Source organism: Myxine glutinosa, chromosome 13 (assembly GCF_964187855.1).
Source record: "Myxine glutinosa chromosome 13, kmMyxGlut1.1, whole genome shotgun sequence".
Classification (NCBI taxonomy): Eukaryota; Metazoa; Chordata; class Myxini; order Myxiniformes; family Myxinidae; genus Myxine; species Myxine glutinosa.
This window is the reverse complement of record NC_136273.1, coordinates 48,144,882-48,172,398: the sequence shown is the minus strand read 5'-3', so window position 1 is coordinate 48,172,398 and position 27,517 is coordinate 48,144,882. Positions and strand designations below refer to the sequence as shown.

Here is a 27,517-nt window from a genome sequence, read left to right as displayed (position 1 = left end):
GCAGTTTCAGTACTGTGGTTGGAGCGGAATCCGGATTGGAATGTTTCATACAGGTTATTCGTAAGATAGAAGCAATATACCTGAGAATATACCCGGGATAGAGGCAAAATATGAAGATGCACTTTCTATCTGAGGAAAGGCCATGACAGGCCTTGAACAACAAGTTTGAAATCATTAGCATTAAGAGTTTAGAAAAAAAAGTCCGGAAAACTGTTCTTTGCGTGACGGACTGACAGACGGACAGACTGACAGACGGAGGGACGGAGTGCAAACCTGTAGTCCCCTCCAGTGTACATCGGTAGGGGACTAACAAGAAATGAACGAAACGAATAGCACAAATGACAAACGAATTAACATGAAATATTGCACGGAATACAACAATTCAAATAACAATTTTCCCCACATAAATGTGTGCAGAATAGTGGCACTCCTAGTGGGAGGGAGTATTACTATTCATAATAAAATACACCAATTCTGGCGAATTTGTCCCATCTGTAACAATGGTTTCTTTGCTAGTATGTATAAATTAACATTCTAGTTATTTGAGGCCAACAACCCCCACTTTTTGCCGATAATACTGCCACTCACTCCCGGTAGCCCCACTTGTTTCATCATCTATTGCATCGATTTACTTTGTTACTACATTGTGCTGTCCAGGCAAATTACCTTTGCCTAATTTTGTATTTTTTGTTGTCTTGCATTGCCTTTCATTCAATCCTACCTCTACATGCCACTGCTTGCCCATGGCATTGACAACTCGTCCCTCAATGGGCCGGCGGCATGCTCCACAGATTGGAACGCCCATCTTATCATGACACGGGAGGCAGTACAGCTCCCCCTTGAGTTCACGTGCATCTGCCGTTAATTCCTTCCTAAAAAGAAAACGAAAGCAAAATAAAACGTACTCACCGTGATTGAATTATTTTTATACATTGGCTCAGGCTGGTAATTGAGCTCACACACACACACACACACACACACACACACACACACACACACACACACACACACACACACACACACACACACACACACACACACACACACACACACACACACACAACAACACTTAACACAGCCACTGAGCTTGGGGGAAGTTATATTTACTCATTTTAAGTTACTTGGGGGGAAGTGTCGTCACTTCCTTCTCACTTCCCAGGATACTTTGGGTAACAGCAACGTCATAACAATGACTCCGTTTTTCTCACTGTACTCAGCGGGGCATTTCCTCAAGAGGAATTTTCTCCTCCCCATAGATGCCAACCGCCTTTGAAGCAACGAAGCAGCACGTACCATTTTGAAAGTCTTTGGTATGACTTGAACCGGTCCAAACCGAATGGGTGTTTTTTAGGAGACGCCATCTCATTACTGGATGGCTGTTTGCTCCCTAAATGAGCTCATCTGCCCTCCCTTTACCAGGTGTTGTTTTTGGTCCTGGCAGGTCGTCACAGTCACCCTCCCCACTAGAAAAGCCAGTGAGGGGTGTCAGTTTATTCGCAGACAACCCGACCATGTGGTGGGTAGAACTGGGTTACGTTTCCAATAGTAGTCACAAAAGACTGACCTGACCTAAAAATAAATGTATAATTGTTTTGATAAAGAATAAGGTGTGAGGCAGGGGTGCTCACACAAAGGGGAGAACAGTACTCCATCAAACTGCAAATGAAGGCCTTGTAGGTTGTCAAAAGTTCAGATTGGCCAAGGAAAGACTTTGCACGATGGAGGATGCCCAGTCGGCGACTGCCTTTGGAGGCCATTTTGGAAATATGGTATGCCCAAGAAAGATCAAGGCTCTTGGTGAGGCCAAAACGTTTGAGTCACTTAACCTATTCAAGAGGTTTGTTTGGGAAATAGGTGGGATGATATGCCAGAGGGTACTTTCAGAGAGACAGACATGAGAAGGCACCATCAGGGCTTTTATAAAGGAGACAGGTTTGAGAGTTCTGCCTTGAGGCTAGCCAGATATCATTTTGGGGCTGTCCTGAGAATGCTTGTGGGAATAATAAAATGATCTGTTGCCTTTGTTCATACTTATCTTCCAGGAAGAGAAGGCAAGTTGCTTGAAGGCAACTGCCTCACAACGGGATTCATTGTAGCAACGGTGAGAACATGGGTATGATAATTGCAGAAAAGATGGGATGAAACTGTGCAAGAGAGAGCTGGCTTCTTTTTTTCTTTCATTCTTTTTTTTAACATGCCCTGAGGCTCCTGAAAGAGCTGCGACACAAATCACGCACATATGCAGACATACATGAGCCAACACCAGACTCGACTTTCACAGACAGCCACTGAGATTGGGGGAAGTGATGCCGTTTCCCAGAGCACTCTGGGTACCAGAAACGTCATCTTTAGGAACATGATTTTCTCTCTGCCCTTATCGGGGCAATCAATGAAGAATTTCCTCCTCCTTATCATGGATGCTAACACACAGGGTTTTTATCCATGCTATATCCCTTAAATGCGGAGTGTTAAGCAAGGAAGCAACATGTACCTTTTAAAATATCTTTGGTATGACTTGGCCGGGATTTGAATCACCGACCTCCCAAACTTAGAGCAGAAAATTGTGCAAGAATTCCAGGGCATCCTCAATATCAGGGGTGACAGAGATAGAAGACCATTGCTAAAGTGAAAGGGCAGCATGTAGTCCCTGCCAGTCGGCATCACAACTTGTACACATGTACAGAAAATAATGACAGCCTTTTAGGCAGGGCCACACTTTGGCAATCAACGAGTGATATTCTGCTTCTAGCAAAATTGTTGGCAAGGTCATTTACTCTATTATAATGTTATTTAACCTTGCAGCAATGTCACAGCGATTAATATATATATATATATATATATATATATATATATATACCCATATATTGAATAGTCAACGACGAACTCATGCCACCTCCTGAAGCCTTGTCTCAATTATGGATGAAATAATCAGGACATTGAGTGAGTTATGCTAACAGTCGTGGGCAGCAAGTCGTGGGCCTTCACAAGCAAGAGTTCTTCATTCTACTTGTCTTAATTAGACTGCCATTTTTACTACTGGATGAGCCTGCGTGCGAAGATGAGTGATTAGGATTTGCCTCATGCTATACTAACGAAACGAGTACTACCTGTGGGTCTACTTGCTCATTGATGTATGTAAGGTTTCAGGTCATTGAAGTAAGGTCTATGGTATTCCTTAAACAATGTATGTGACAAAACTGGCTCGCCATCCGCTCGGGCCTGTCAGCACCAATCTTTCATAGTCACACGTCCCATGTCAGCCTCCGTTTACAGGTATCCTCTGCCATAAAAAAGCATAGGCCAACTTTGCATGCTTTATTCAAATGCATCAACACAATAGATGCACCTGCTTGATTTCATACTTGTGATTTTCTCCACCATACAAGAGGGAGTGGGGTCAATAACGTTTCGCCCAACCACGAAGGAAAGAATGCTCCTATCCTACAATATCTGAACGATATTGTGTGTGATGTTTTCACGACATATCCATCTAAAACAGGAAATGTTTGGTTTTAGTTCATTGAATGTGCATGCTCATTTCAGCATTTCATGTTGGTCGCAACTTTCCCAAATTCAAAACTTCCTTAGATATGCATTTGCTATTCATTCATATAAGTGATGATAAATCTCTTCCATATGCTAAGAATTTATGTACAAAATGAGTCGGAATTTCACCATTGCTTCTGCATTTAAGGCGCTCCACAAAAATGTATTATTATTGTTGGTGTTGTTGTTATTATTGTTATTATCTACAGTATATAATAATATATAAATATATAAATATATATAAATATATATAAATCCCTGGTGTTGGGCTAGCGGCTAGGGTGCCGGCTTAGGATCCTGGGTTCGAATCCCGGTCGATCGCCGAATTAATGCCAGGGGGGTTGACTCAGCCTGTCATCCTTCCGAGGTCGGCTAATTGAGTACCAGTTCACTGGTAATTCCCTGTTTGTCGTTGAAGGCGGCAAAAAGGGTTGGCGTCAGGAAGGGCATCCGGCCGTAAAACATTGCTTCAAAAAGGGGACCAAAAAAAACAACAACTACCACGGTCCCCGAAAAGGCCAACCCCCGCTTTGCGGGGAAAAATGGCCTCTAAACGGTGGTTTTTTTTTTTGGTTTTTTTTTAAAATATAATAATAGCGTAAGGACTCGACTTTGTTATCCCTTTTACGCCGCACCCAGTGACCCGATGCCCACGGCACTAATAGATTTCCGATCTACGAACCGCGCTCTTTGTTTATCACGTACAGGCATACTCGAAAAATCTGAATTAGCCGACGTTGGGGCCCAAAAGCATCCGATTAACTGCCGATACGACGCCATCTTACGACGCCATCGTATTGGCGTCTGCTGGGCGAAGGCGAAGCAAGCCGTCCGCTGATTGGACAGGCGAAGGCGAAAGCAAGCCGTCCACTGAGTGGACAATCCAGAGCGTGCATTTGTGCCGGTGTCGGCGATCGTTGTTCATATATGCACTCTTCATTCTCATCTTTCTTCCTAACTCCCCTATGCCATCCATAATGGTACACTCTATCCATACACCACATCCTCCCTTCCGTGGATGTTCCACGGGTTTCGGCTAGTTATTATTATTATCGCTATCGTCTCATTTCCTAGAAGTACAATGCAATACCCTCCAGTTCATAACTGTATCAAAAACAATTTCACAATGAAATCCTTCGACATTCATTGCACTTGTAAGGATGGAATGATGGTCACAATGATGCATCCAGGATACACTTACCCACAGTGGGTGCAGTTGAAGTGATCCGGGTGGTATGGGTCAGAACGGTAAACCAAAGGCTGCCCATCAATGATGGCATGACACTTCTGGCATACATACTTCCCCAAACCTTTTGCCTTTTCACGGTTGTGGCAAGGCCGGCAGAGATGTCTGCACAAGAAGCAGACAAGTCGTAGGCAATACATCCATCAGAGCATGTTCTCAATGTGGAATACAAATGCAAAGGGAAGAGCAGAAAGTACAAGGCAGGCATTTGGGAGAAAGAAGAGCGATAAGCATCCTAACCTTCCAGCATTCTTTACAAAACCCACGTCGGCGAGGCACTCGTCACAAACATCACAGCGGAAACACTCCGGGTGCCAACTGTTATTCATGGCCTTGATCACACGGCCCACAATAAACTCTCCTGTGCACAATAGTTGTTCACAAAATCATATTGTTGACATTTTTCCTTTGAATGGAAAAATCACTACCTACAAAGCATCTGAAAATGTAAAGCCTGTCTGCTTCCGCTTTGTATTCAGACTTCTTCCTCTTCTGTATGCTAAAGATGATGAAATCAGCAAAAAAATTAAAAAAACCTTATTTGGCCTTGACCTATTTACCTCAAACACAGAAGGCTTCAGTGAACCAATATGCAAACCCTGCTCAAATGTCAAGTCAATCGGATGGAAATTGACGATTTTATGTAACCTTAAACTTTGACCTTTTGATCGAAAAAAAACAAACAATTGCCTTCCAGCTTTTGATTGATGAACCAATTCAGTGACCCAATATGCAAATTCTTAAAATTTCAGGTCAATTGGATGAAAATGGACGATTTTATTTGACGCTGACTTTCGATCTTTCGACAAAATTCTTAATTTAGCCTTCTCCATCTTCTCAAAATCAAGCTTTGATGAAATTTTGATGACAAGAGCTAGAATGGTAAAAAAAAGGTTACGGCGTGCACGTGCACGTACACACACACACACACACACACACACACACACACACACACACACACACACACACACACACACACACGATATTCAAGTATATAAATGGAACTTGGACAAAGGACACCATTTGGCCCATCATTCCTGTAGTACTCAACTCGTTTCAGTCCATGGACCACAAGGCCAATCAAAATTTTTTTTTTGTGGACCACCTCCATTTTGAGACATGATAAAAAAGAGTAGACAACAAACATTTTGGTTTAAATATATTTCTCACACCATGTGACAATGTTCCTGTGGACCACCAGAAAAAGTCACCATAGACCACTAGTTGAGAACCACTACTGTAGTCTATCAATACTATATTAATTCAACCTATAACAGTTTATAGACTTAATTCCATTGGGTGTGGAGGAGTTGGAGAGGGGGTGGGCGGGGGCGGGGGAGGATGGGAATGACAACAGTGGGCAGGTACAGGGACATCACCAGGTATGTTGTATTTCCTTGCTTTATTCATTTGTTCTTGTTTTTGAGTGTATTTAATGGAGTTGTAGGGTGAGGAATGAACCATTGTCAGAAAATTCACCATTTGATTAAACCCTCTCACAGTCATCACAATCACTACATCTGTATGGCATTGCAAGGTGTTGGCATTTTACCAAGCAACTGGTAAGAACAAGCAACTGGTCAAACAGGTGCATCACTTATAAACTGCTGCGTTAACTAGACATACCACATTGGCCACAGGTGGGTGCAAACAGCATCTGGAAGTCATAAACGCAATACTTTCTGCCTTCGAACTAAGGGAATGTTGGATGGACAAACAAAAGAGGGAAAGGTTAAAAATAAAACCAGGGTAAATATCGCAATAGGACAGCACAGTAATCCACCCACTAAAGGTCTCCTCACCTCATAAAAGACGCCATCAGGGAACTGTTGGAAGCATTGTGCGCACACAAAACAACCTTCGTGGAAGAGCTCTCCGCTGCTGTTCACAATACGCTCCGTCGGACCGAAGCTTGTGCGGCAGCGCTCGCACGCTGCATTCACCAGCGCCGTTGCCATGTTGCTGAGGATACGGATTGGTCATTCAATGTGATCATACTCATAACTGCAAATCATTGAAAGTACATGAAGAACCAGGGCTATCTATTTGTTTAGTATACACAAAGGAGTGGAAGCGAGTGTACATGTTTTCAATCTTTCTTTTATGCAAACAAGTGTAATCACAGCTTGGAATGATGGATGAAATCACCAGGATGCTCATTGAGCTTTGCTAACCACCGTGGGAAGCAAGAGGCTGACGTTTCGGTCGTTGACCCTTCGTCAGAGCAAAGTCAGGTTATCGCTCAAAATCACAGCTTCTCAGTCTTTCCCACAGCTCTTGACATTCCTCAATCAACGTCCCATTGATTTCATCCACCGTTCTACGTGTCCATCGTCGCAGATAGACACGAGACCTTCAGCAGCATGACTAGTTCTTGAGTTTCCACAGTTTCGAATGCTCCCAATCTGTACTGTTGCAGTGCAGTGGGTTACCTGCCTTACTGGCATTCATATTTCATACATGAAAATAATTTTACTATTACGTATGTACATAAGCTTCAGACAAGCCAGTTTGATAAGCCAGTCGAATGGTAATTTATCCATTTTCAATTGTACTAGAAATGAGCCAAGAGTGATCTTTGCAATCTTAGATCATGCTTGAAGTAAACTTTGTTCACAATGAACTGTTAGAAGTTATCATGCAAAAAAGTTATTGAAAAGTTAACTTTTCAGAGGCAAATGCAAAGAAAGCAAATCAAAAGCAGAGTTGAACTCATCCTCTGGTCAATTCAAGAACCGATGGTTTTCTGGCAGCTGATAATCGGTTTACAGATGACCAAGCCAGCTTCAAGATCGAGGTGAAGATCTGTTCTGTGTGGGTAACCTCTAACTTCCAGGTCAGGTCTTCCAAATCTTCCCTCCAGGGCTTCAAGGCAGCCGTTCACCACCATCTCGAGCCTGGTGTTGACTTAGCGGTTAGGGTGTCGGCTTGGGATCCCAGAATCTCCAGTTCAAATCCCGGTCGATCGTTGAATTACCGCCAGGGGGGTTGAATCAGCCTGTCATTCTTCCGAGGTCGGCCAATTGAGTATCAGCTCACTGGTAATTGGGTCACCGCATCAGCGGCACAAACGCGCTTCCAGATAAATGATGCATCCAGAACCACCATCTCAAGTCATCCCCCATACAAGGCCATGATCTTTCCCACAGCAGTTAAACTTGAGAGGGGTGGGGGTGGTTTAACTGGCGTGGGAAAGATCCATAATCACCCCTTGCATTCTTCCCTAACCCTCATTGTTATCTGCATCCCTTGTTTGTCCATCTCTCTCTGCCCTGCTATTGGCGTTTCCCCTTTCTCCTGCTGTTCCCTTTATGTTATGTCGTGATCTGCTCTGTGTCCTTGCTCTTCCACGGACTTGAGTGTGTGTGTGTGTGTGTGTGTGTGTGTGTGTGTGTGTGTGTGTGTGTGTGTGTGTGTGTGTGTGTGTGTGTGTGTGTGTGTGTGTCCAGAAGAGACGACGACGTTCACACACAGCAAAAGGCAATAAGACTCAAAACTCTCACTATGATAACTACAAAGTTATTCTACGTCTGTACTTAGCACAAGGCTGCGGGGTAGTGTCAGTGGCTGTGCCGCTGATGCAATGCCCTCTGCTGGTTCGGGCATGAATTTATCATTTTAAAGGTGCCGACGATAGCTTGCCTACTCTTTGCGAAGGACACTGTGGGATATTTAACATACAGGGGCCTCACACTAAGCTATCCAGTTGGTTCGTGGCTTGCAATTTAGAATCAATACATTTAAAAGTCAAACTTTGAACTATCAATAACACAACTAGACCTGGAATCGATTGCAAATACAAGTCAAGGGGCCCTACGTTTCACTTGATATGGTATGTGCAACCAATCGATGCAATTGTTGACCGCAGCTCTGCACAAAACGAAGAAATTATGCTTTAAAATGTTCACGTCAAATAACTGCATTTAAATTGTATAAACAAAAAAACTTTCACACTTACAGCTTGGCGTAAAAGTCACAAAATTCCTTGTACACCTGCAAGCCACTTTCTTCTTCCTGGCGTTTGAGACAAGGTTCAGCAAGTTTGTTGGATAGGTCGCCTCGTTCGACCCGAACCTTTTCCACTGCTGTGTCCGGCATGACAACACGCTGTCCATTGTCCAACCTAGCCATTCTGTGCACCGTTTGCCTGCTTGGCTCGGACAGAACTGAAAAAGCTTGAATGGTGCCCCACTCTGTCCCCGAACCAAAGCTTCCACTGTGCCAACGAGATACCTCCCCTCTTCCGTTACACTTTCAAACTCCCGACACTGAAACGCTCTGTTTTATAAATAAAAATAAAATAAACTACAATTAAATTGTTTACCGCAAAGTAAAAAACAAACACAAATGGTGAGAGGACAAATTGAGTGGCGTCCAAAGAAAAAACAGACCAGTTATTGTCATCTATCAGTCGGTAAATACGTTTGTGAAAGGCAAGGCGACGGAGTCCTCATGGCTAAACATAGCGTTGACCTTTATGTGATGCGTGTGACACAACGTGACTAAAAGAGTACATGAGCTTGAGGCAATGGCATGCCATCACGCTCGAGCCATTCCCATCTTAACGAACAATAACTCAATACCTCATTGTGAGGTCACTGTGGAGTTATGAGGGCGAGAGTTTGAGTCCTATTGCCTTTTGCTGAGTGTGAACGCAGTTTGTCTCCTCTGGACCGAGGATGTCTGTGAGTCATGGATGAAACGTCACCGAAGATAAAGTATGTTTTTTCCTGTTTGTACAAAATCGATGGAATGTGGAAATGTATTTAGTGTAAGGTATTTGGTTGGAGGTGCCTCTCTTTTTCTTCTTTGAATATACATATAATCATACTGTATCCCATTTGAGAAGTGTGTCGTTGGTTATCTCCAAATACGGGTTTCAGAAGTTGGAACGGAGCCCTCCCAGGTCTCGATGTATCCACCTTTGGTGGTGTGTTTATATGTGTGAAGGGGTATATTCAAAAGGAACGGAAATCTACCGGGTCTCAAAGTGTCCACAATTTGTGTGTGTGTGTGTGTGTGTGTGTGTGTGTGTGTGTGTGTGTATTCATTTGTAGTAATATTCCCTGGGATGATTTTTAAATCTCCACGGTTTTTTTTATCTTTCCCATCGCTCCAACTATCACTGGTACAATTCTGGCATTCTTCAGCTTCCAGGATTGTTTCACTTCATTTTTGAGATTTTGGTATTTGGTCATTTTCTTTGATTTATGCATTGTTTAAGCTAAATTGCTGGGTACTAACACCTCAATAAGCAATGCCTTCCTTTCTTTTCTGTACCTAAGTATTATATCCAGTTGCAATGCTTGTTTTTCTATGTTCATGCTCGTTGGGATCATCAGGTCGTGTGTGAGCGTTATTTTCTTGTTTCAGTGATTATTTTTGGTTCATGTTTCCATGAGTTTTCTGATACTGGTATATTGAAATTTTTGCAGATGTGCCAGTGGATTACTCTACATATTCTGTTGTGCCTTTGTGTGTACAGCTGTTCTGACATGAGTTTTTTTTTTACATCTCGATAGGAGGTGACTCATGCTTTCTGTTTCCACCTTGCATAACCTACACCTGTCCAATTGACTCAGTCCTGCCATATTCTTAAAGCCATTTATGTAGTGTCTTGGGCATTTATTATGATTCGTTCTTTATCCCCCAGTTGAGCTGACCTCTTCTTAGCCATTCCAAAGAGCCTTTTTTATACAATTTTTTTTTATACCTTCTTGTTCTTTTATCTCTCTCCTAGTTGTCAGTGTATATTTGTTGATATTTCCCTTTGTTGATTCGTTTGTGACAAAAAGACAAAAAAAAACAAAGTTGGGCCTGTTTCTGTTTATTTTGTGAGGTCTTATATCCGCACCTGTGTTTGCAAATTCATTACTAGATGGGTTAGGGATACTCTCTCTGGTTCGCCATCTTTGTGTTTGCATACAAATTGGATTTGGTAGCCTGCACATACTCAAACAATCCTACAGTTGTCATTCTGTGCACTTGGTTGAGTTTCATCAGGCTGCTACTTCTCGTCTAGGCAGGTCCATTCTCGGGATGTACTGATTTTTAGGAAACATTTTGTGGATCGTGAGGATTTCCCTTGGTTGGATATCAAGTTTATTGGTTTCTGTTTGTGGCCAGTTTACTATTCCGCAGCTGTAATGGAATACTGACACTGCGAGTTGGTTGATGCGTTGAATTTTGTTCCTTGGAGAAATGTATGTTTTCATGATCTGCCTTGTTATTCTTTGCAGGTATTCTTTGCAATTGTTTTGCGCATTTGTTTGTGACATATTTGGTGGCCCTCTTCTACTCCGAGGTATTTGTATGATGCTTCATTGTCTAGCTCCTGTATTGTTGTAATTATGTAGATTTTTATGTTGTCCGGTTTTTTTTTTGACCTACTGTGTATGAATGTGCACTTGGCACACTTATCGAGGCCAAATTTTATTTAAATATCATCAGAGTACTGTTGCACAAATTTCAGTTGTTCTGTAAATTTTTTGTCATTTGGTGTGAATAACTTTAAATCATCCATGTACAGTATAATCATCCATGTCACTTTCCCTGTTTCTTTGGATTTATTTGATTGGATGATAGTGTGTATCTGTGTCCTTGCTCATTAATGAGTTAGCTCAATGGCCCGCTGAATGCTAGAACGTAGTGATTGTGTGGGGCATCTAGTTGCTTTAGCCAGAAGTTTTGAATTCCTTCTGGATCAGGGCTGTTAAAGTTTGGCATTTTTGTTAGTTATTTTTCTTTTTTTTCTTTATAAATTGTCACTGGGGTTTTCCTTTAGGTGTTGCTTTTTCTTTTTCAACTTTTGGATCCAATCCGCCTCTCTGTTGTTATTTTGGGTCTTCATAAATACTTTTCCATAAATCTTCAAGTTTTTCCTTCTCGGCGGAGAGGGAGGGGGGGGGGGGGAGAAGGGGGAGGAGGCGGGGCTACTCTTTTTGAAAAGTATGGGATATTTAGCCTTCGTAACATGATACTAAAAATCGTAATGGCTGGCTTGATGTCCTCTCTGACAGATTGTGTACTCTTTCTGTTTCAAGCAAAACACCAAACGTGAGTAACCAGGATGGAAGTTTATAGTAAAGCTGGAAAGTATGCCACACATTAATGCCATCCTGTCGGCTCATTGTATACTCATACAATACTCTCATATAACGACATATAAGCCTGGTGTTGGCTTAGTGGTTAGGGTGCCGGCTTAGGATCCTAGGATCCTGGGTTCGAATCCCGGACGATCGCTAAATTAACACCAGGGGGGTTGACTGAGCCTGTCATCCCTCCGAGGTCGGCAAATTGAGTACCAGCTTGCTGGGATGAATGATCCCGGTGTGTACCCCGGTTTAGAATAGGTACACCGTATCCCTGCGCATCGTAGGAGGTGACTAAGGGTTGGCGCCAGGAAGGGCATCCGGCCATAAAAACATTGCCTCAAACAGGGAACCATGATTGTCATGGGGCCCGCAAGGCTAACCCCTGCTCTAGCGGGGGAAATGGCCTTAAAACGATCATTCATTCATTCAACGACAGTCCCTTCTTCTAACAACAACAACAGGCATTTTAAGGCCATTTTCCCTGCTAGAGCGGGGGTTAGCCTTGCGGGCCCCATGACAATCTTCTCCATTTTGCCCTATTTTCTGCATCTCCCCTTGTTAACCCCCTTGCCCACATTTCTTCTTTCACCACCTTTAGCCAAGTCTTTCTCGGTCTTCCCCGTCGTCTACTTCCTTCTACATTCATTTCCATCACTCTTCTCAACCAGTCACTTTCATCCTTCCTCAACACATGACCAAACCATCTCAACCTGTTCCTCTTCACAGCATCAATCACAGGCTCTATTCCCATCATCTTTCGCAATTCATCATTTGTCTTCTTCTCTCTCAACGATACTCCGCACATCCACAGAACCATTCGCATTTCCACCCTTTCCAGCCTTCGTTGCTGCTCTACGTTCATTACCCATGTCTCGCTCCCATAAATCATAACACTCCTCACACGTGCAGCATACACCTTTCCCTTCAGCTTCAACGACACTCCCCTCCTCGTCAGCACGCCACTCAGTTCCCGAAACTTCTTCCATGCACATATGGTAGAATTCAATTTTCTATCAGGAGTTAGTCTAATTTTCTAACCTTCTTCTAACAGGAGTATCCAAACTGTGACACCATTAATCCCTTCCTCACAACAAAAACACCCCCCCCCCCCCCTTCCTCTTCCAGAAAAATTAAAGGACATCCGTCAAGTATGAAGGAGCGGGACCATTATATAATACCGTAAAATAATTAGAGATATTTTATCTTGTATCGTTTCATCTATATTTTATGCTCAGGCTGGCAAGATAGCCTAGACTCTAGATTCTAGAGGTATGCACAGTCCTACCTGAGCTGTCTCGCCTAGGTTCAAATACGAACCCAACAATAAACTACCATCCTGGTGTTTCACATGCAGGTCAAAATTCATCAATGTGTGAGCATATGGGGCACAGGAGCATTAATCATATGGGGAAACTCGTTTAGAAAGGATGGTATAACATTAACCTTAAAGGAGGTGATGGGATTAGTATTTGTTTTAAACATATTATACACACAAGTATTATAAACACACACACACACACACACACACACACACACACACACACACACACACACACACACACACACACACACACACACACACACACACACACACACACACACTTGCCTTATATTTAATGCTTTGTGTAAATAATAAATGGGTAAACTATGTAAAGTTTTACAGAAAATACTAATAGAATTTAGAACTTTTGTTTTCCACATGATTTCTGTATGGATCTATTGAATGATTAATTAATCCATTTACCTTATTGTTGTAGGAACTTCTTATTTGTGACTCCTGTATACATGTGTAACACGAGTTATTTTCAAATCCACAATCAGATATAAAATTATAACATCATAATGGCTGGGTCATCAGCCGGGTGTGAAAATTTGGATTTTGATCCAACAATCTCCTAAACGAATGGGACTATTCCTAGGCAGCCATTAAAATGGTAACAACAAGCCAAACGCTCAGCAGCCAAGCTCCCAACCAAACTGGCAATTTGAATGACAGTTGGCAATCACATGAATGGACTCAGCAGCAACGATGGTGAAATTACCAAAATCGAAATATACAGTGTAAGCAAATTTGGTGCTGGGTTTGCGTGTCCTTGTTCAGGCCGAGTGCTTTAGGCTTTGCTCGGATCTGTTGGCGTTTCTTCGCCTTCATCTTTCCCTGTTCGCTCATTCTCCCCTTGCTTCCCCACCGTTAGTGCGTCGCCATTTGCCCCCTCTGTCGCCTCACTCTGCCATGAGCCTCGATTTCACACATACGTAGAAAAATAGATCAATAATTACAACAAAAAAATTACAAAAACCAAAAAATAGGTTTACTTATCAAGCAAGTTGAACACAGCTGCCTGGCATGGGAGTGATATGAAGGTGTTAACCCCATTAAGATGGTGCATGCACCTTCACATGTGGTCCTGGTGATCACATCTGAACACCAGTTAATGGAATCGATACACTGCTCAATCTTCTACCCAAAAACGATAAAAAATTTCCCCTTAATGAGCTACAATGAGTTTTAATGAGATATGAAGAAGGATATCACTTCCACTGGGGGCCTTCATTTAATCACTACTACTACTACTGCTACTACACATGCCCAGCTAAGGGTCAGAGTGATGCCCCTGTGGGTTGACCCTTTTGCACTTCGTTCCTTTGGAACATGGTGAACATTTGTAATCTGTTCATGGTGCCGACGATAGCTCGCCTATTCCTTTCAAAGGACAACATGGGGATCTTTAATGTCCAACTAATTCCGGCAGACGGGTCCCCCAGTTTAACGTCCGCACGAGGGACGGCACACGCGTTGATCCCTCGCCCGGCCTGTAAAATACCAGGATGACAGTTAACATCGATCACACTATTATGGATCGTCCTTCACACTCACAATCACTTTTATGAGTGCAAGCTGTATGCATGGCTCAGGTGTAAGAGTAAATAGAAAGATTGGTGCACAAAGCAAATTAAAACATTAACAATAAAATATATCAAGAGAATCACAAGGCATACACTTATTACTGTTCATCAACTTTTGAAACATAAAGAGCATAAACATGATTGACCTTTCCATATAAAAACCATACTCATACATACAGCGAGGTCAATCGCAGCACAGACCGTTTGTCGCACAGACAATTAGAAGAAGAAAAAAAGATACAGTTTCAAGGCCAACCCAAGTTGAGCAAAACTTCCTTAAATGGCACGGGAAAGGCTGCAAAGTGAGATAAAATACTACGAACACATACGATGTTTAAGGGGAACCCAAACACATTTTTTGTCCAATGAAAATCATTAATTATGATCTAATTCGAAGGGAAATTTTTTTTGGCCAATCACAAAGTGTTTAAAAAAAGCCCTGAAGCGTCAATTTTCGATTGCACCAGTGACATCACACTCTGAACTCACCTTGATCCAAATGGCAGCTAAACATAGAGAACAGTGTATTTCGAGTTCGGATTCCGATACCGATTCCATCGTCATTAACAACTCTGAGGGTTCTCAGCATGTTGGAACCGATCAGTGGGATTTTAAAGAAACGATTGGAGACAAAATTAGTGATGGAAACGCTTTCGGGTGAATTGTGGAGCCTTATCGTTTTGAGTCCTGTGCGAGCAATCCAGATGAAGGTGGTGTGAGTGAAGATGGCGGTGTTTGTAGTGCAGATGAAACCGCCGGTCGCATGTTCACTACAGATTGGTAGGTTTTGTTTTTATATTCAATTGAGAGTTTATCAGAAATTTTGGATAAGACAGAGTTGCTAAATCAATTATATTACTCCAGAAGAAATACGGCACGACACTACATGGACAGCGCCCAGGCACACTCAGACACCGCCGACCAAATGGGTGAAGAATGCTTTGTCCCACCATCGCAGACTGACCAGGTGTCCTGTATGTTACAAAAGGATCGTCCCATTTCATATTTTCCCGAGTCACCATTTGTGTCTGTGGTCGTGCTGTGTCTTGTACGTGCCATGTCCCACCGCCGTATCCGTTCCATGTCCCACTGTCATGTCTGTGCCGTGTACGTCCTGTGTCCATGCCGTGTCCCACCGTTGTGCCCATGCTTTGTCATGTCGTGTCAATGCCCCGCCCCAGTGGAGGGGCGGGAAGGAAGAGGTGGTAGCGAGGTGGGATTCCCAACCAGCAGGCCAACATAGGTGTTTGATTCACTGCTCAAATCACCCGCGTCCATATGCTGCTAGCTCGGTAGAGATGGTGTAACAGTTTCGAGCGACGGCTGTTTATCCCGCTTAATCGTGGGGGTGGATAACCATAAGATCTAGCCCTCTCTGTTGTTTCATAACAGTTCTCTGCAAAATGTTATGAGCACAAATGCGAACATTTTGTAGGCCCGATCCACACTCAAGTATTTCGGACAAACCTCGTACAATTTCTGGCAACCCTGGGATGTTTTGGCCATTGGTGTAGCATGAAATCATCTACAACCACAAAGGATGCATCGACCCAGCATTACGATGATGCTGATTCAGAGGGCCTTTCACTCTCTCACCGCATGCAGGTTGGTGATCTTTCTGTCTTCTACCGACTCCTTCCCAGCCTGGCATCCCCTGCTCTATCTGTGCTCTGTCCCCCAAATAGTCCTGCAGGACGCACAAGATGTCAGCAACCCTCTTCTGGTGAAACTGCCAAAATCAAGACTCACTGCTCACCTTCACTCTTTCATTCCTCTTTTTTCCTGCCTCTAGAACAAACTCCCTCACTCTCTTCAATCCCACTCCTCCCTCCAGGTCTTTAAAACAGCTATTCACCACCATCTCTTATCTTCCTCCATCCAAAACCTTGATCTTTTCTACCTGCATTTATCTACCTCCTTCAAATTCCCTGTTTTCTTTCCTGAAAGTCCTAGTAGTGTCCATCTTGTTTATCCCATGTACACCACACCAGCCCTCTCTCTTCCACAGATCTTCTGATGTCCCTGTTTCCTACTGCTGTTGTGCTTCACTCTCTCCCCCTCTTGTCTCTCGCTCCCTTTATCATGTTATATGTGTTAGCTCTTATACGAGCCTCGACTAAGTATTCAAAAACAAAATTCTGCGTGTACTGTCAACCTTCAGACACCTTGGGACTGTGGAATGATCAGAACGAGGCTATGATTGAAGACCTGCTGAGGCACCATTCACTGGAGGATACAGAAAACAGCGCTCTACAAGGCATAGCTTCCATTTTACGAGAAAATTCAACAAGCTGTGTTGAACTTGGTCTTACACAGCCCCAGAGTAAGACTTTGTCACTGCAGAAGTACCTCAAGAAGAGCCTGCCGACTTTGATCAACTGAATAACGGACAACGACGATTGGTGGATTCTGTACTTGAAGCTGTACACAGTATTGTCAGAGAAGACCCACCACAAGCCAGATGCTTTTATGTCGATGCCCCAGGAGATGCAGGGAAGACATTCGTTTTCAACATGCTGATGAGACACCTCCAACACAATGGTTATCAGGTTGCATGTGCAGCCTGGACTGGAATTGCAGATACACTCTTGACTGGGGAGAAAACAGTACAAAGTTTGTTCAAGCTTCCATTACCGGTTCCTGCAACGTTTCACCCACTTTGCATGAAGCTGACATTCTGCATAATCAGATGCTATTCAACACTGATGAAATGTCCAAGATACCCAACCGTGCACTTCATGCCATATAAGATGCTTGCAAGAAGTCACTGCAGTCGGACAGCCTTTTAGAGGCAAATCCATTGGGCGAGGGATTTCAGACAAGTCCTACCAATCGTACCATGATCCCCACCAGCCATTGTAATCATCACATGCCTCAAATGGTCACATCAATTGGTGCTCACTCAATACATTGATGCGCACTTTCCCAGACCAGGAAAACTTCTCAAGGTGGCTGCTTCATGCTGGAGTAATGCTCTGGAAATGTTCATATAAAGGGGCGCCCTACGTCTGGCAAATAAAATACATTTACTTCTTCATGCAGCTGTATGAATCAAATTGGCGCCCCTTTATATTAACTTTTCTAGAGCATTGCCTGGTTCCTCCTAAGAACACAAGGGTAGTCCAGCATGCACACAAGATTATTTTTGAATGTCCCTTCGTTGCTATAGTTTGCCACATGGCACATACCATATAATCCCTTACATATTGTAAAAAATCCATTCATTTGTTCTTATTTCGACCCATTTGACTCTCAATAGCCTTGGGTAGAACCACAACCCAAAGCTTTCTGTTCTTTTGTCCATCTCTTTCTTTCACCACTAAGTGTTCTCCGCTTTTCTTTGCCACTGGGAATATCATTGCTTTTTATCAATCACATCTGCTTTGTTCTGTTCCCGATTGATCTTTCTTTCCAAATTGATAACGCAATTACTGCTTTCATTGCCATTCTGATCTCTCTTCGTATTCCACCAGCCCAGCCTAAAGGGAAGAGTACTACTTCATCAAGCTGTGGATGAAGGCCTCATAGGTTGTCAAAACGTTCAATTAGCCACACTATTATCATAATGGTTGTTGATCAGAAATTCCAGATCGTTTAATTTTCTTACTACTTCGACATCTTCATTGGCACGAAGCATTACATCTCCTGGCTTTTGTTTTGAAATCATCATTTTCATTTTGACCGTATTCAATTTTCGGTTAACTTTAACCATCATTCGAGCAATCTTATTTACTTGCTTCTTTCTTGCTGTATCCATCAACCTCACAAGTTCCAAGTTCTTCTATACTGCATTCCAACAGCACCACATCCTCCATATACAGACCATCAAATTAGTTTCTGTCTGTGAGAGAGAGAGAGAGAGAGAGACAGAGAGACAGAGAGACAGAGAGACAGAGAGACAGAGAGAGACAGAGAGAGAGACAGAGACAGAGACAGAGACAGAGAGAGAGAGAGAGAGAGAGAGAGAGAGAGAGAGAGAGAGAGAGGAAGAGAGTTTAAACATATCTCACACATTCTCAGATTTTTAACTATTTTGTGACTCTTGAAGTAGTTCTTACTTCAGTCATTTGTCCCTTATACATTTGTCCCATACGATACCTCCTCCCAGAATCATTTTGTCATCACTCCAGTAATTTAACCTCCTTTCTTTTCCTTCCCTGCACATGCTTACTTTTCTGATTTTCCATTTTTCAATTCAGCCCCTGTCCCGTAAATATGCAATATATAGATACAAAGCTTTCATCCGCAGCTCAATGGAATATTGCTCTCCGTTCGGGGCTGGTGCTCCTGCCTCACACCTAGCTCGGCTTCACGCTGCAGAAACCAAAGCTTTCAGGATCATTGGTATCTCCTGCGATGAAGCTGATTCTGAGGACCTTTCACTCTCTCACCGCAGGTAGGTTGGTGGTCTTTCTATTTTCTCCCGACTCCTCTCCGGCCTAGGTCCCCCATCTCTATCTGTGCTCCATCCCCCAAAATATTTCTGCAGGATGCACAATAACTGCCAGCAACCCTCTTCTGGTGAAACTGCCAAAATCAACACTCTATGCTCACCTTCACTCTTTTATTCCTCTTTTTTCCCGCCTCTGGAACAAACTCCCACACTCTCTTCAATCCCTCTCCTCCCTCCAGGTCTTTAAAACAGCTGTTCACCACCATCTCTTATCTTCCCCCATCCAAAACCTTGATCTTTTCTACCCCCGTTAATACACCCCAAATCCACCGCTTTCAATCTCCGCCTTCATTCCTGAAATTCCTAGTAGTGTCAATTATTTGTTTTATACCGTGTACCCCTTCCCTCCCCCTTTCATCCCCCAGCCCCCAGCCCTCTCCTTCCACAGATCTCCCGATGTCCCTGTTCTCTACTGTTGTGCTTGTGTGCTTCCCTCTCTCTCCCCATCTTGTCTCTCCTGCTCCCTTCATTGTTTTATGTGTCCGTTTATGTTTTTTGCGTTTTATGTGCTCATGTGTGTTTAATATGCAAGCTCTGACACGAGCCTCGATGTTGTATACAAAAAAGAAAAAAGGTGGCCTTTTCTATGCCCCTGGCATTTTCTCCAAGAATATACCTTCTTTTCTGTAGTTTGCCACATGGCACATGCCATATAAAGGGGCCTTTTCTATGCCCCTGGCATTTCCCCCAAGAATATCCCTTCTTTTCTGTAGTTTGCCACATGGCACATGCCATATAAAGGGGCCTTTTCTATGCCCCTGGCATTTCCCCCAAGAATATCCCTTCTTTTCTGTAGTTTGCCACATGGAGCATGCCATATAAAGGGGTCTTTTCTATGCCCCTGGCATTTTCCCCAAGAATATCCCTTCTTTTCTGTAGTTTGCCACATGGAGCATGCCATATAAAGGGGACTTTTCTATGCCCCTTGCATTTCCCCTAAGAAAATCCCTTCTTTTCTGAAGTTTGCCACATGGCACATGCCATATAAAGGGGTCTTTTCCATGTCCCTGGCATTTTCCCCAAGAATATCCCTTCTTTTCTGTAGTTTTCCACATGGCACATGCCATATAAAGGGGTCTTTTCCATGTCCTGGCATTTTCCTCAAGAATATCCCTTCTTTTCTGTAGTTTTCCACATGGCACATGCCATATAAAGGGGTCTTTTCCATGTCCTGGCATTTTCCTCAAGAATATCCCTTCTTTTCTGTAGTTTTTTTTTTTTTTTTTTTTTTTTTTTTTTTTTGTATACAATATCGAGGCTCGTGAAAGAGCGAACATTAATCACACAGAAAGACAAACCGACACATAAAACATATAACATAGGGAGCGGTAGACAAGATGGGGAGAGAGGCGGAAGGACACAAACACAACATTTGAGAGCAGGGACCGAGAGACATGGAGACATCGAGAGATCTGAGAGAGGGCGAGGGCTTTGGGTGGGGGGGGGGGGGGGGGGCGTGGGAAGGGGGCAGTGGGAGAGGTATAAAACATATGGACACTGCCAGGACTTCCAGGAAAGAAGTTGGAATTTCAAACAAGGTGGATCTGGGGTGAATTAGCGGGGGTAGAAAAGATCAAGGTTTTGGATGGGGGAAGATAAGAGATGGTGGTGAACAGCTGTTTTAAAGACCTGGAGGGAGGAGTGGGATTGAAGGGAGTGAGGGAGTTTGTTCCAGAGGCGGGAGAAAAGAGGAATGAAAGAGTGAAGGTGAGCGGAGAGCCGAGATTTCGGCAGTTTAACCATCAGAGGGTTGCTGGCAGATCTTGTGCGACCTGTAGGAATATTTGGGGGACAGAGCACAGAGAGAGCTGGGGGTGCAAGGCCGGAGAGGAGTCGGTAGAAGACAGAAAGACCACCTACCTGCCTGCGGTGAGTGAGTGAAAGGCCCTCAGAGATAGCTTCATCGCGGGAGATTCCAATAATTCTGAAAGCTTTGGTTTCAACAGCGTGAAGCCGAGCTAGGTGTGAGGCAGGAGCACCGGCCCATAGGGGAGAACAGTATTCCATTGAGCTGCGGATGAAAGCCTTGAATGTGGTGAGGAGCTCAGGTGTGCCGAGGAAGGACTTCGCACGACGGAGGATGCCCAGTCGGCGACTGGCTTTGGAGGCCAGCTTGGAAATGTGGTTTTCCCAAGAAAGATCATGGCAGATAGTGAGACCCAAAATCTTCAGCGACAGAACTTCTTGGAGAGGATTGTTGAGAAAGTAGATGGGAGGGTTGTCCAGTCGATCTTTTCGGAGAGACATAGTAAGAGTGTGAGATTTGTCAGGATTGAAAGACATGTTCCACTTGTTTGACCAGTCTGTGATTTTGTCCAGGTCTTCAGAGAGTGAGGAGGCAGCAGACTGCCGATCTGAGGGAAGAGGAATGGAGCGGCAGAGAGTGGAGTCATCAGCAAAGAGATAGAGAGGATTTTCGAGAGAGTCAGAGAGATCATTGATGAAGACCAGAAAAAGCACGGGGCCCAGAACACTGCCTTGGGGAACTCCAGCCTGAACAGGAAGAGGAGATGAGAGAAACCCATTCAGGGCCACACGTTGACGACGACTAGAGAGGAAGTCCGCCAGCCATGCGTGGAGATTTCCATGGATACCAAAGGAGGAGAGTTTGGTGAGCAGAGCGGGGTGCCAGACCGTGTCGAAGGCACGTGATATGTCGAGGGAGACAGCTCTAATTTCCTGTTTGGCATTGAGGACCTCCATCCATTGTTGAGACAGCAGAAGCAGCATGTCCAGAGTAGAGTGACCTGGTCTGAAACCAAATTGATGATCAGAGATCAAGCCATTGGAGAAGAGGAAAGATTTCATATCAGAAGCAATGATGGATTCCATGACTTTGCTGATAATTGGGAGAAGGCTGATTGGTCTGTAGTTGCTAGGATCTGTTTTTGCACCTTTTTTGTGCAAAGCGGTGATGTTGGCTGATTTCCAAGCAGATGGCAGTTGACCTTGAGCAAAAGAGAGGGTGAAGAGAACAGAGAGAGGGTGAGATAGAGCAGCAGAGCAGGATTTTAGGACCCGTGGGCTGATGCCGTCGGGTCCAGTTGCAGAATCAGAGTCGAGGGTTGACAGAAACTTTTCCACCTTGTCAGGAGGAAAGGACACGGAGTCCAGGAGCAGCAGGGTACGACTGGGTATGGTGGGTACAGAGAGGGATGGGTTTGGGACACAAGATTTAGAGGCAAACACAGAGTTGAGGCATTCAGCTTTTTCACGTGCGGAGTCAGCTGTGTAGCCGTTTGAGGTAAGGGAGGGGATGGAGGGGGAACAAACACCAGAAACGGATTTGACCAGACGCCACCAGGATTTGGAAGAGGGAGACAGATAAGAGAGTTCGGTCTTGAGAACGGAGAGATATTGTTTCCTGGCTCTCCTGAGGGTGGACACACACTTGTTTCGGGCTTTGTGAAAGGAAATGAGATTTCCTTCCGTTGGATTTGCTTTCCAGGAGACGAAGGCAAGTTGTTTCTGGGCAACAGCCTCACCACAAGATTCCGTGTACCATGGACGGGAGGAAGGGTATGACAACTGAAGACGAGATGGGATAAATCTGTGCATGAGAGAGAGCAATTTCTCCCAGGATGAGTTGATGTCAGAGGTGGTAGAGATGGGAGACCAGTCCAGATGATTGATGGCTGCTTGAAGACCGTGCCAGTTGGCCTGAGTGAAATGCCAGACTCGTCGACGCTGAGCAGGCTCCCTGAGGATGGTCAGAGAGATGTCCACTTTAACAAGGACATGATCAGATGATCCGATCGGAGCAGAAGAAGAGCAGCAGACATTTTCAGGGAAGTTAGTCATAACCAAGTCCAGAAGAGAAGATGTTCCGTTGACTGAGATCCGGGTCGGGAAATTGACAGATTGTGTCAGTCCCAGTGAGTCGCAGAAGTCCTTTGCTGAGGAGCCATGGCTGGTGAGAGAGGTACCCACACCCAGCCAACTGGCATGATGACAGTTGAAATCACTACATATGAGGAAGAGAGAGTTGGGATGAGTAGATAGAAGTTGGTCCATATCATCAGACAGCGAGATGTAGATGGAGTCATCACTGTTTGGTGGACGGTACAACACACATATGAACAAGAGGTGGGAGCGAAGGGGAAGCCGTAGCCAGAGGTATTCCTGGGGGTGAGGTGGAGAGAGTGCAGTGCAGGGCGAGTGAGGAAGAGAGTTTTTGATAAAGATAGCAACCCCGCCTCCAGGACGAGGCTCAGGTCTATCATACCGGAGGAGGGAGTAGCCCGGGAGAGATACTATGGAATCAGAGACATCATAAAGGAGGAAAGTTTCTGTTAAGCAGATCACGTCTGGTTTGACAGAAGCAACCTGTATGGAGAGATCAGTTAAGTTTGAACGAAGGCCCCGGATGTTTGAGGTCCATACCGTTAATGAAGAGGAAGGGGGAGCATCAGATACAGAACAGGGGGGAGGAGGGGTAGGGTTAGATGTGGAAGCGGTGGAAGAGGTAGGGAGAGCTGTTGAAGGTGTGTCAGAGATTTCAGAATAGCTCGGAGAAAGGGAAGGATGGGGCGGACAAAAGGTTTGATGGTGATTGGGTGAGCCACAATGAGGTGTTATTTGAGGAGGGGGAAGAGCGAGGCAGAAGGTTGGGGGAGATGGAGGTGAGAGTTTGAAGGGGGAAGAAGCGGGGAGGACGCTTTGAGGAGGGGGAGTGAGCGGGGGGAAATTGAGAAGCAATGAGGGTGGGGAGATTTGAAGGGGAGGGGTGAGGGGGGAGTTTGGGAGGGAAGGGACAAGGGGAGGGATTTGAAAGGGATGGGATATGGGGGAGATTTGGAGGGGAGGGGTGAGGCAGGAGTCTAGGAGGGGAGGGGCGAGGGGGCGTCTTGGCGGGGAGGGGTGAGGGAGTAGTTTAGGAGGGAGGGGGCAAGGGGGGAGATTTGAAAGGGATGGGTGATGGGGAAGATTTGGAGGGGAGGGGTGATGGGGAAGATTTGGAGGGGAGGGGTTATGGGGAAGATTTGGAGGGGAGGGGTGAGATTGGATTTTTGAAAGTGTACGATTTATGGGAAACGAACATTTATTGCAAAATGAGTTTCTTGTGACCTTCGAGTTAAAAATACGTTTAAGGACGCTGGATGGAGGATGGAGTGCAGGAGAGTTTAGGGAATGTAGAACAAAGGCACTATAGGAGATGGATATTTTTTTTGGGATGAATTGATTTGGTGAGCAAGTCGAAAGCAGCCTTTTAAAGAAGAAGAAGAAAAAGGTGTTATAAAATATGACGGAATACATAACTTGAGGGGAAAGTGTAAACATTGAAGGTTAATGAGTGAAAACTATCTGGGGAAATGGGGGAGAAACACGTGGTCGAATAACGAACGAACGAATAAGAATGAATAAACGAATGAGAACAGAGAAGGAAATGTTTTTTTTTTTTTTTTTTTTTTTGAGTTGAGATTTACACAAGGAAGTAGGCTATGGGTGAAAAGACTGGGAATACAGAGAACGAAAGTTATTGGATCACAAACGACGGACCACTGAGAGAAAAACAAAGCCTCAAGGTTGTACAGTGCACACTGTGCAAGGCCTTGCTCGCGACACGGCAAACAGACGATCAATTTATGAAAGATAAACACCGAGAACAACCAAAGTTGCACACAATAACTTCACACACCGAAAGATAAATACAGTTTCGACAAAATACAATTGTGAACAGACTTAACTTCGAAAAACGTGGAGACCGTGTGGAGCTTCGAAAATCCCTGCCGCCGTCCATGCCATATAAAGAGGCCTTTTCCATGCCCCTGGCTATTTTCCCCAAGAATATCCCTTCTTTTCTGTAGTTTACCACATGGCACATACCATATAAAGGGGTCTTTTCTATGCCCCTGGCATTTTCCCCAAGAATATCCCTTCTTTTCTGTAGTTTGCCACATGGCAAATGCCATATAAAGAGGTCTTTTCCATGTCCCTGGCATTTTCCCCAAGAATGTCCCTTCTTTTCTGTAGTTTGCCACATGGCACATGCCATATAAAGGGGCCTTTTCCATGCCACTGGCATTTTCCACAAGAATGTCCCTTCTTTTCTGTAGTTTGCCACATGGCACATGCCATATAAAGGGGCCTTTTCCATGCCACTGGCATTTTCCACAAGAATGTCCCTTCTTTTCTGTAGTTTGCCACATGGCACATACCATATAAAGAGGCCTTTTCCATGCCACTGGCATTTTCCACAAGAATGTCCCTTCTTTTCTGTAGTTTGCCACATGGCACATGCCATATAAAGGGGCCTTTTCCATGCCCCTGGCATTTTCCCCAAGAATATCCCTTCTTTTCTGTAGTTTGCCACATGGCACATGCCATATAAAGAGGTCTTTTCCATTCCCCTGGCATTTTCCCCAAGAATATCCCTTCTTTGTTATAGTTTGCCACATGGCACATGCCATATAAAGAGGCCTTTTCCATGTCCCTGGCATTTTCCCCAAGAATATCCCTTCTTTTCTGTAGTTTGCCACATGGCACATACCATATAAAGGGGTCTTTTCTATGCCCCTGGCATTTTCCCCAAGAATATGCCTTCTTTTCTGTAGTTTGCCACATGGCACATACCATATAAAGGGGTCTTTTCTTTGCCCCTCGCATTTTCTCCAAGAATATCCCTTCTTTTCTGTAGTTTGCCACATGGCACATACCATATAAAGGGGTCTTTTCTTTGCCCCTGGCATTTTCCCCAAGAATATCCCTTCTTTTCTGTAGTTTGCCACATGGCAAATGCCATATAAAGAGGTCTTTTCCATGTCCCTGGCATTTTCCCCAAGAATGTCCCTTCTTTTCTGTAGTTTGCCACATGGCACATGCCATATAAAGGGGCCTTTTCCATGCCACTGGCATTTTCCACAAGAATGTCCCTTCTTTTCTGTAGTTTGCCACATGGCACATGCCATATAAAGGGGCCTTTTCCATGCCACTGGCATTTTCCACAAGAATGTCCCTTCTTTTCTGTAGTTTGCCACATGGCACATGCCATATAAAGGGGCCTTTTCCATGCCCCTGGCATTTTCCCCAAGAATATCCCTTCTTTTCTGTAGTTTGCCACATGGCACATGCCATATAAAGAGGTCTTTTCCATTCCCCTGGCATTTTCCCCAAGAATATCCCTTCTTTGTTATAGTTTGCCACATGGCACATGCCATATAAAGAGGCCTTTTCCATGTCCCTGGCATTTTCCCCAAGAATATCCCTTCTTTTCTGTAGTTTGCCACATGGCACATACCATATAAAGGGGTCTTTTCTATGCCCCTGGCATTTTCCCCAAGAATATGCCTTCTTTTCTGTAGTTTGCCACATGGCACATACCATATAAAGGGGTCTTTTCTTTGCCCCTCGCATTTTCTCCAAGAATATCCCTTCTTTTCTGTAGTTTGCCACATGGCACATACCATATAAAGGGGTCTTTTCTTTGCCCCTGGCATTTTTCCCAAGAATATCCCTTCTTTTCTGTAGTTTGCCACATGGCACATGTCATATAAAGGGGTATTTTCTTTGCCCCTGGCATTTTCCCCAAGAATATCCCTTCTTTTATGTAGTTTGCCACATGGCACATACCATATAAAGGGGTCTTTTCTTTGCCCCTGGCATTTTTCCCAAGAATATCCCTTCTTTTCTGTAGTTTGCCACATGGCACATACCATATAAAGGGGTCTTTTCTTTGCCCCTGGCATTTTTCCCAAGAATATCCCTTCTTTTCTGTAGTTTGCCACATGGCACATACCATATAAAGAGGCCTTTTCTATGCCCCTGGCATTTTTCCCAAGAATATCCCTTCTTTTCTGTAGTTTGCCACATGGCACGTACCATATAAAGGGGTCTTTTCTTTGCCCCTGGCATTTTTCCCAAGAATATCCCTTCTTTTCTGTAGTTTGCCACATGGCACATGCCATATAAAGGGGTCTTATCTTTGCCCCTGGCATTTTTCCCAAGAATATCCCTTCTTTTCTGTAGTTTGCCACATGGCACATGCCATATAAAGAGGCCTTTTCTATGCCCCTGGCATTTTCCCCAAGAATATCCCTTCTTTTCTGTAGTTTGCCACATGGCACATGCCATATAAAGGGGTCTTTTCTTTGCCCCTGGCATTTTCCCCAAGAATATCCCTTCTTTTCTGTAGTTTGCCACATGGCACATGCCATATAAAGAGGCCTTTTCTATGCCCCTGGCATTTTCCCCAAGAATATCCCTTCTTTTCTGTAGTTTGCCACATGGCACATGCCATATAAAGGGGTCTTTTCTTTGCCCCTGGCATTTTCC

General features: G+C 44.2%; 2 protein-coding genes across 8 annotated transcripts in view; one reads left to right on the top strand and one right to left on the bottom strand.

Moving 5' to 3' along the window:
* Nucleotides 1-27,517, bottom strand: part of LOC137438892 (LIM and senescent cell antigen-like-containing domain protein 1) — a 45,702-nt gene that overhangs the window by 16,505 nt on the left and 1,680 nt on the right. Inside the window, exons 1-6 of one of the 2 annotated variants that reach the window (XM_068134346.2) lie at nucleotides 8,751-9,227; nucleotides 6,595-6,754; nucleotides 6,419-6,485; nucleotides 5,033-5,153; nucleotides 4,748-4,897; nucleotides 722-872 (exon numbers count right to left, since the gene is read on the bottom strand). In XM_068134346.2, coding sequence (XP_067990447.1) covers nucleotides 722-872; nucleotides 4,748-4,897; nucleotides 5,033-5,153; nucleotides 6,419-6,485; nucleotides 6,595-6,754; nucleotides 8,751-8,923 — 822 coding nt within the window. In that variant the 5' untranslated portion in view covers nucleotides 8,924-9,227. Of the gene's footprint in view, nucleotides 1-721; nucleotides 873-4,747; nucleotides 4,898-5,032; nucleotides 5,154-6,418; nucleotides 6,486-6,594; nucleotides 6,755-8,750; nucleotides 9,228-27,517 lie in introns of those variants that run through there. The other variant, XM_068134347.2, reaches the window with a different exon arrangement.
* LOC137438895 (uncharacterized) overlaps nucleotides 9,255-27,517 on the top strand; it is a 32,649-nt gene continuing 14,386 nt past the window's right edge. For 2 of the 6 annotated variants that reach the window (XR_013621205.1, XM_078767429.1), the window contains exons 1-3: nucleotides 9,305-9,510; nucleotides 11,032-11,096; nucleotides 11,812-11,848. The gene's annotated coding sequence lies outside the window, so the exon portion shown is untranslated. Of the gene's footprint in view, nucleotides 9,511-11,031; nucleotides 11,097-11,811; nucleotides 11,849-27,517 lie in introns of all 6 variants that reach the window. The other 4 variants (XM_078767424.1, XM_078767427.1, XR_013621206.1 and 1 more) reach the window with 4 other exon arrangements.